Source organism: Agelaius phoeniceus, chromosome 1 (genome assembly GCF_051311805.1).
Source record: "Agelaius phoeniceus isolate bAgePho1 chromosome 1, bAgePho1.hap1, whole genome shotgun sequence".
Classification (NCBI taxonomy): Eukaryota; Metazoa; Chordata; class Aves; order Passeriformes; family Icteridae; genus Agelaius; species Agelaius phoeniceus.
In genome coordinates this window covers 42500695-42510943 of record NC_135265.1, presented here as the reverse complement: position 1 = coordinate 42510943, position 10249 = coordinate 42500695, and the positions used below count along the sequence as shown (strand labels likewise).

General features: G+C 37.2%; 1 protein-coding gene across 2 annotated transcripts in view; it reads right to left on the bottom strand.

The window, feature by feature from the left end:
* Positions 1–2660: 2660 nt before the first annotated feature.
* The window catches only part of CMTM8 (CKLF like MARVEL transmembrane domain containing 8), a 35632-nt gene continuing 28043 nt past the window's right edge, over positions 2661–10249 (bottom strand). For both annotated transcript variants that reach the window (XM_054646732.2, XM_077190831.1), the window contains exons 3-4: positions 6289–6405; positions 2661–3678 (exon numbers count right to left, since the gene is read on the bottom strand). In XM_054646732.2, coding sequence (XP_054502707.1) covers positions 3595–3678; positions 6289–6405 — 201 coding nt within the window. In that variant the 3' untranslated portion in view covers positions 2661–3594. The remainder of the gene's footprint in view (positions 3679–6288; positions 6406–10249) is intronic.

The following is a 10249-nucleotide window of genomic DNA, read 5'->3' as shown; positions in this document are numbered from 1 at the left end:
TACTCATTGCAGTAGTGATCCCATCTTCTGCTGCTTCATTCTGCAGTTACGATGCAGATTCTGCTCATATTTAGTATTTAATAAGTTCCTTCAGCAACTAAAATTGTCCTAAGAAGGAAGACATGTAAGCCCAGATGACCCCCAACACACATAAGGCCCCAGCATAAGCAATTTACTTGGAGCAAAATGGGTTTGCCAATGTGGGCAATGGTCCCCCCTAGATTAAGCAGTACATAGTTCTGGACTTCTGTTAAGCCATCTTGTGGTAGCAGTAAAAGGTGTTACCTGTCCCACCACACTTTATCTCATGTCACTAGATATCAAAGCTACCACACTGGCTACTGCCACAAGAGTAAAATACTAGCTGCTGAGAAATAAAAAGAAAAATTTGTTCCACTTTTAAACTACTGTTGTTTTTTTTTTTTTTCTCCTTACAGTTCCCATTTGGAAGCATGCATGGCTACAGGTTTCTATAAGCCCTGTGGAGGAAGGTTCCAGTAACTTCTTCACTTCCTATTTAGAAATACACAGTTTTACCTGCTGGTTCAGCTTCTTTAGTTCTCTATTTCTTTTGAAAGTGTGTGTGTGACTCAGGCCCTGCTGATCTGAGTTCAGGGCAGTGAAACAGAAATAACTTTAAATTAATACAAGTAGAATAACAGACATGTTTTCTACCCAGCAATACAGGTGTCTTCTGTGAAGCACTGGGACAAAGTCAGCCAAACTCTACTGCATCTGAAGCTTCTATTACAGTTCTCATGCTATTTACTTTGTCTTGTTTGGGGCATTGTGTATGAGGATGAAAAAAGGTACTGACAACTCCTTAATAAATGAAAATTAATGGCCATAAGTTGACATCAAGTACCCTTATGTATGTGACTTAGATTTTTCAGAGACTTTGTCTGAAACAAGTTATTTATAAGTCAAACACCTTCATTTTTGCAAGTTTATTAGCAGTTTGTTTATTCTTCTAAATATCTGTATTAAGCATTTCACTAATGACTTCACTTACCAGTTGTTCTTTTAAGGCTTCTTTCAATCTTACAAGTTCTAACCTACAGCAGATACAAACCATGTTTCAATTGTTATATGATAAACCACAGCTAGCTTATCTTCTTTATCAATATTAGAATATACAAATGCATTAACTCATGGTTTCCAAATCAATATTTAAGATGAGTGAACTGGAAGATTATCTTTTGGGTGCTTATGCCTTTCTTCAGGCCTGAAACTGGAGGAGCAAATTCCAAAAGGAATGGTCAGCTTGTGCAGACTCCTCCAATTTTAATTGGATATTCAGAACATTTAAAAAACAAGACAGTTGGTACCTGGGCAACAGATGAGAAAGAGCATGGGAAGTAAGATAATTATCTTTGTGAAAGGACAGAGCAAGACAGGTAAGTTATGGTTTGTGAAGAAAAACAAAAAAAAAGCAAGGCCAAGTACAAAGCAAATTTTTGCCTAGTATGTATTTTTTTAAATTCAGAATTAAGGATTCAATTTGCCTTCAGAAGCCATTCTGCAGATCTTCCCTTGAGGATCAGCACTGAAGTCTCAGAGAGCACGTAGGTATTTTGCCAGAATCACTCCTTATCTGGTTTTATCTTACATTAAAGGGCAACTCTGACATGTAACACACAGTTGCCATGACAGTTTTAGGTAAACTGGACGAAACAGAACCTCCTCTTAGCTCTCCTCCCTCTTTCTGCCTCTGTCCACAAATGAGGTCTGGGTTATGAGTTTAGACCAAACCATTGCAGTTACTGCAAAATCTTGAAATGTTTGTGCAAACATAGTCACATCCTTTGGAGTTGAAATAGATACATCAAATGTTAATTAAGAAAGAATTTCTATCACTACTGAAGCTTTTTAACTGGTGAGAAGTCACTGATGAAATTTTAATTCTGGCTATATTTCTAGTCACACTTTATCAGTTGGCACTTGGATCATTTCAATGCCTTTGATTCTTTTTACTCCCAGCGATGGAAAAGAGCATACAGGATTTTAATGACACATTTTATCTGTGTAGATAAAATGCAGAGTTGGTAGCCATTCTTCCTTCTCACAACTGGACAAATTTAGCAAGCAGCAGACAGCCTGACCTATGTTGTGTAGGCCAAGTGCAATTTGCAGGCAAGTATAGGTTTTTAAATAATATCTTGGCTTCCCTTACACTGAGATCTTATGACTGATAGATAATCAAGAAGAAAACCATGTGATCAAGAAGGAAATTAGCTGTCTGCTGATATATCTTCTGCAAGGCATATATACAAAGTAACCACACACCATTTATTTACAAGGAGAAGTAAAGAATGTTTTTTTAAGCAGTAAGGTTTTTCTGCTACCATATATTATCAACCAAATAAGCTTTTGAAGACTAGAAGGGAATCCAAATCTTCTTAATCCAAGAATAAAAGGTTCACCAGTAGTTTTAAATGAGGAAAGCTTTAAATAACATCATAAAATAATCACAACCTTTCACTCACCATGTAATTTCTGGGAAAAAAAATCCTTAGGTAATTTGTATTTGAAAGTAATTTTCAAAGGTATCTGTTTTGAAAGTCATATTCTGTCATACTTCTGCTTGATTCAAAGTTATTTAAATAGGAGTACCAACTTCATTTGTTAAACTAACAAGTTGCAGATGATGCCAGTAGACAGGAAAGGAGGGAGGAAATTCCTTGCTTGTAGCACTGGTGTCTTGACATTTCTTCTATGGATTTAATCTCTGTATCACTTAATAGGATTTAGAAGCTCAGATTTTAATAAGAGAGAGTAATGGCCTCATCTGAGGAGAAGAAAACCCAAGAAACCAGAGTCTGCTGAGAAACAAGAAGTGTTTGTTACCTTCAGCCAGAGATTTGTGATGCCCTCAGCAGGTTGAGCACTGAGCACTAAGGGGCTGTTGTCTGGGCTCCTGCTTTGGAGCCTGTTGGATCTGAGAAACCTGTTAAGATAATGTGTTCCAGGCACAACATTTCTTCAGCTTCAGACCTACAGTAACCAAAAGCAACCTCATGATCTGAGAAGCTGTTACACTATGCACACCGACAGGATCATCAGAATTCTTGGTAGTATCTATTGTACTCTGAAAAATAAATTTAAAAAAGCAAACTTCTACTCTCAGTTTACAAAACATGTACAGTTGGAGCATTTATTTATTTATTTTTTAAACTTTCAGGTATTTTTTTTCTGCACAATGTCACTTTTTCATACATAATAATACAATATCAATCTTAGTTTTGGTAGCCTTCAGTATCAAAAGTATAACTGTAACATTTAAAAAGTTACATTTACATACGTGGCACATTGAGTAAGATTTTTTAAAGGTCTAGTAGTAACAACTATACAATGTCTAGAAAAATACTATGTTAATTTTAAAAGAAGCAGTATGAAATTTTATTATATAGTACAAAGTCGGGTTAAAAACGTCTCTAAAGATGGCATTATTATAAATAATCAATTTATCTCAGTTTATATCGTGTCAGTTCTAGGAGAAATGTTCAAAAATACCTCACCCCTCTTCCAAGCTTTTATCAAAATTGGATAATCCTCAAGGTACTTTACACAACAGAATTCACTTTAACAAAGTATTTACTGCAAAGTTCGTGATCGCCAGGATATAAAGCTGAAATATGTATTTCCAGCATAGCAGGAGGTAACCACAAAGGCAAAGAACTGTTGAGAGAGAGGAAAACATAGATTAGGAAATAAATATATTTGAGAGCACTGTAATTTCTAAGGGAAAAAAAAAGTTATGGGACTTGGGAAAAAGGAAAATAGCAAGCTGACAAAAATGGCACACTCTCACCTTGTGCTTGTGTGGCCACCACAGCCAACACTGTGTAAAAGTAAGCTTACACTATGCCTAGAAGTATGGGCTTGGAGCAGACAAAACATGACATATTTCAACTTTTTAAATAAATTCCTCATTATATAGCCTCATATCTTACAGACTGGACTGCCACCAATGTAAATACTTGCCACTTTTAGAGGCTGAGGAATTGTCTGTGGGACAATGTGAGCTCAAGCTAGCACTCCTGCCCTGCTGCTGTGTTCCAGATATTGTCTACAGCCCACCTGTACCTCAGCACGCCTCATGGTGCATCTGTCTGCTTACAGAGAAAGCTTGGATTTAAATGCAGACCCAGACGTGTTCTCAAACAGCACTGCTGATTAGGTTACCAATTCCAGAGGTCCTCTACTGATGGATAAAGATATTCCTCAGTGACAACAACCATGCTGTCATATTACTACGTTGTCAGAAATTGATAACATTATAAGCCTTCTATAGCAGGCTAGATTTATTTCATTTGTACTGATAAAGTCCAATTCAGCACTAGTGCTTAAGTTCCTGTTAATCACTGCATGTTGTTCAAAATAGACAATATTCAACATGGTCTTAACGAAAATACCAGAATGTTTTGTGCTAGTAACTGAATCAAGTAAAGCTGTCGCTGCAAATAAGATTAACACCACTTTTCTAAGAGCTGAGCAATGATAGGACAAGAAGGAACAAACACAAGTTACAGGACAGGAAATTTCAATTAGATATTAGGGAAAAAAAACCCCAACCCACAGTGTGAGTAATCAAACACAGGCATTGTGGAATGGCCATATTTGGAAATACTCAAATTCAAGCGGACAAGGCCCTGGTAACCTGATATGAGTTAGCCCAGCTGTAGGAGTGGAGGGAGTTGGGCCAGATGGCTTCCAAGAAGTCCCTTCCAGCCTAAAAATATTTTATGATTCTACAGTTGTTCCTGGCTTATATGCCATCATTGGCATGGGTAGGCACTGCTGAGCACAGTAGGCACTGTGATGCTCACATGCTGAGCATCCAGGCAGAAATCTAAGCCTTTCAACAGAGGGCTCTTGGCGAGCATTGTCTAATGCAAATTTAATCTCTAACTCCAAAAAACTGTAGATGGTGATGTAAAATCTTATTACAGTAAAATACTGGAGCATTCTTCTTTTTCCAATGATTTTGTTTCTTATTAAATAAAAGCTCCATCTAAAATCTTTCTAACAGAATGACTACTGGGGATAGATGATTTGCTAAATCCTCTATCCATGAAACCCTTAATGGATTTTGAAAGCAAGAATCCACATTTAATAGTTTATTTAGACACTGTGTTAGATAAACATTATTAGGAAGTATTAGAAGAGAATCCAAACCTCCCATGAGACACTGAACAGTCATGCATTTTGCATAAAACCTGAATCAGCATGGAAGCTTATCTAGCAGCAAGCAAGTTCCTGTCAGCTGCAGTGACTGAGTAATAGATCTGTAGTTACAAACTGCCAAGAGGAGAAGACCCTGAACACCACTGAAATGACAGGGATTTAATGATCCAATTCCCAGGACAAAAACAGAGCAGGTGCTCATAGTTCCTGTGTTCATGGCCATACAAAAAAAGCTTCAGACAGGATTTGTGAATAGACAGTAGGACAACTGCAGAAGCATGAACACTCACTAATTTGGAATTCTTGTATACAATTGAATTTGACTCCTGTTGCCACAACATGAAATAAGCTCTTCTACAACTCTCTTCACTTTGCTAGGGAATGTATTCACCTAACTCAAAAAGTGATAAGGTTCTTTTCTATTCCTTTGTGTTTAAAGTTATATTTTATCCACTTTGACTGTTTTGGACTTCTAAATCTAAGCGCTAAGATAGTAATGTCAGACTAATTAGTGATTTGATCACGTTACATCATTTTTCACACGTTGCCCTTGCAACTCAAAGGAAAGAATATCAAAAGTTGAAGCTGTAACAGGAAGATCATTGTGGAAACAGCAATACTATTCCAGGGCTTTCCCCAAGGTACTGTGTGGACAAGGTGGACAATAGGTCAGCCCACAGAAAGCTGAATGCATCTTATGCATAAGTATGCAAAGTTAGCTGAGTTAGTTTAAACTGCCTTTGAAGTTGTCCAGGTGCATTGGGGTGCTCACACAATCTTTTTTGTCTGCTCTGATGTTCAGGCTCTGACCTCAGCCAGAGAGCTGGTAATAAATGGGGGTGAGGGAGGAGGAAATCAGTGTGATCTTAAAAACTTTACTGCCTTTTCTGATGTGACTGTCATCTCCTGGTGGAATTTCTAGTCACCTCTAAAAACTATGAACTAAATTGCAGCTACTTATAGGTTTTGCATGTGACCTCTATCACTCTGCAGCTTTTCAAAGTGCAGAACACCTGCAACTTCAACCCATACTTCCAATGAGACTTCATTTGCTGTACCTTTACTGGATGCAGAACTGATTTAAACAAAAAATGAACTCACTGAAGAAGCTGCCCAGCTGTTGTAATTGTGATTGTCCAGATCTTTGGTAACTGAAGATGCATCTACAATGGCAGCAATGAGATACAAAACAAAGGCACTTCCATTAAAACACAGACCCTGTTGAAAAGACAAACACATCATTAATATGCACAGGCATTTGTTTTCCAACATTACAAAACTCTCTTCTGAAATACACTGAACACATGCAGTGTACACCAGAAATGTCATTCTTAACTAACATTTTTAACTTTTTGCCTTCTTCCATGTTTCTATCTGTAAGATTAAGATTTAACTGCTTTGAAAATCCATAAACATTGAACGATATTATGGACAAAGTGTTCTCTCCATCCATCACACTAAATCCAGAAAAGTCTTAAAGTCAGTGTGCTGTGATTTTCCAGAAGTGAAAATAAGGACTCAGTTTGGTTACCACAATCTAAGGGTTAGGCAGTAAGAATATGACTCTACATGATAAAAAACAAACAAAGAAACAAGATCAAACTGCACTTTGATTACACTTCTAATCTACACAAAGATAGGAACCAATAACTGGTGGCATCCAGAGAGTATTTATAAAGCTTCCAAAACTTTGTTTTCTACACTACTGAAGGACATAAAGAGAGTGACTTTTTTTTCTCAGTTGTATTCTTCCATCTCTCAGTACCTTTCCCTTTGGTCTGTTTTTAAGTGGAGAAAGAAACAGGTAAATCCAAGGAGGAGAAGAGTCTGACTGGACTACATGGGTCATCAAGACCCATGGCAGATGCTGCATTTTCTCTTTCAAGAGGCAAAGTGAATGTCTCAGGATACTTACATTTATTACTAAGAAAGAAGCAGAGCAGATAACAATGACCTCACATAACCCTACAGAGAGCAAACAAAAAGTTTGTTTGGCTTTTGCATGTGAGAGAGAACAGGAAAGGAAGAGAGAACAGATGTCTAAGATGTCTAAGATGATGAAAAATGTATGTATGAAACTTTGTCCTTTGCTCTTTTACTATTTGGTCATAGAAGTTTCTTAAAAAAAGAAAAGTTAAATCCTTTTAAACTCCACTCTGCTACTTGTCTAAGGCATACAAATTTGGTGCATGTTTAAGTGGAATGCCTCTGATATGCTTTGCATCTAGTTACAATTCCGGGAATGGGTAACTCAATATAGACCTGGTCTCATGTACATAATCAGCTCCCTTCAGCTTCTGATCCCAGTCCTACACTCCAGAGTGTCACACAAATATAACCCATAACTCTGTTGCTCTAGTTGCCTAAATGTTGCCAAGCTGGTACAACTCCAACTTATTAATTCCCACTGTGTGACCCACTGAATGTTAGGAATTTATGCCAATTACCCACAATTTAATTCACTTTTAACCAGCTTTGGCAAAATCTAAAAAAAGCTGTAGCTCAAGAAGAGAAGTTAAGAAGGAACAGTAGAAAATATCCACTTATCCTTCCATCCATCCCTTCCCAGGGAACTGGCCTGGGCAGTGCCTCAGCACTGAGATGGAGTCCAAGGACTGGCACCTGAGATTTAATTCACACACTTACAAATGAGTGAGGGTTCATCTCACCTATATCAGCTTGTCTAATAAAAGGTACTATGTCTATCCACAGATCTCTCCCCTTGCTTTATCTGGGCAGTACAGCAATAAAATATCAAATTGTCAATTTTAGGATAAGATGCAGGTTCTGGCAGGTTCTGGTGAACTTCTGTAAAGCACTGATTTAGAAACCCCAAATTTGATTACCTAAAGTATTTGTTGTTATTTTCAGATTTCCCATTCCAAAAAGACTCAATTACCCTGGAAAGCTACAAATCCCTGCAATATCTTGTCATGTAGAAAAAAGAGAAAAGCACACAATTTCTGCAAAGTGCTGCTCTGGGAAATAACACTGTTGGGGAAGATGGAATGCAGTGCAAGCTGATTGGGCCTTTGCTGCCAATATATTACTCAAACCAAATGGTTCATGCTAAATTACCATCTGCTTCTTAAATTCAAATTCACCAGATTTTAAAAGCTTCCATTGATTGTTTTAGCAAAAAACTTGCACTATGAAGGAGAGTCAGTTTTGAAGCATGTCTTTTGGATAAATTTGCAGTAAAAGTAACTGCATCTTAAGCAATTTGGTAATGTGCTTAACCTGCAAAAAGTGAATTTACAACAGAGATGTCCAGATGTAATTTTGGATACTGCGTACAATAGGAACAGTTTGAGCTAACTGTCACCTAAGGAAGCACAGCAATAACTGGCAGATACTGAAATTCGGGATTCTTCAGAGAATAGGGTAAAGGTGGGTGTAAACTCACTCAAAAAGATGTGTGTCATGCTCTTTCCAACAAAGACTTTAAAAGCACCTCTCTGAAAAGAGACTCAATGTTCCTCTTGGCCATACAGGAGCAGCAAAGGACCAATTTGAGGGCTGTTCCCAAAAGCTCTGCTCTCAAAAGCTCTACCTTAGGGCAAAACAAGCTAGAACACAAGCATCTTTTATTTGTTTTGTATTTATTTTCTCTTTAAATGACCCTTTTATATGAAAGGAGACTATCTTTTGGACTTACAGTTATTTGGAACTCAGAGCAAGAAATATACTCAATATGAAATAGAAACAAATCAAATATTCCAGTTTGTCTGCCACCATAGATCAGGGGAACTCATTTATGTGCAGTTGCCTCATAATAGCATTCAACTGATGAAAGAAGGGTAATGACCAAAGCTTTATTCAAATGGATAAAAAGATGCTTTCTCTTTCAATGTACTTTACTTACATGTAATGCAATGGGGAAAAAAAACCCCCACACCTTTAAACATACCCAGATACATTACTGCGGTAATTGAAATAATCCAACATTTCTATAGCAGTGTTACAGCCTTAATGGTAATTGCTGGTTATGAAACTCGAAAATAGAGAAGCTATCTGAACATAATCCTGGTTGTTCTTATTAGTAATTGCTATAGCTGGCTATTTATTGCAGCAGCAAATGGGAACACTAAAAGAGGAGAGTATTCTAGTATTCAATTTTAGTCACATATAGCTGATAGTCACACAATATAGCTGATAACAGGCTGTTAGCAACACAGAAGTCAAATACATTTCATCATAGAAATAACAGAATTCTAGTCAATAATATTTAGCTGTTAAAAAAAAAAAAAGAACAGTATCTCACTGCATCCAACGAATGCAAAGATAAAGTTTATAGTGATTCTTAGATGGGTCACAAATAGCCAGTTGGCTAAAATGACAATGACTTTTAGGATCTACTATCCTGAAGACCAGGCTATGCAAATGAGGTAAAAATATACTGTTGAGAGTTAGAGCTGGCCAGGTTTGCTCAAACCATAAAAACTGGATCTGCATTTTAAGTGCCTGTGAAATTTTTCTGTAATTACAGTAGCTGTTTATCTGATTTGCTTTAACTCTTGAGCTCAAAGCAAAGGATTACATGGTACATATTTTACATATAAATAATTTTCAGCACCATTTTCACAGTAGACTACATATGGATTGTCAGAGTGTTGCTACCTCTGAACTATCCTTGCTTTAACTTTAGCAGAGGAAGACTCATGTTTTAAGAGCCCGAGTCCTGCTTCTAATGCATGGTGTTGATTCCAGTAGGGATTTCTGCTGTTTAAGCCATATGGCTGAGTCTGTTACCTCAGAGGCAGCAACAGACTCATTCTTCATGGGACATAACCACTACAGAGAGAAAAAGAGGTCACCGTGCGTAAGTGTCAGTCACACACACATGAAAAATCAAGTCACTACATCAATGGCTGAAAAAATGGTGAAACGTCATAGAAAAAGTGCTTTGAAAGTGTCTGGGTAGTATGAAAGTTAAACACTGCAGACACACAGTAATCAGGGAAAAATCTGCAAAGAGTACAAGTAGAGCTGGTAAAATATACATGTAGAATGCATCAATATTTTATTCACTTTGAAACCCAGCAAGCCTGGAACAACAAAG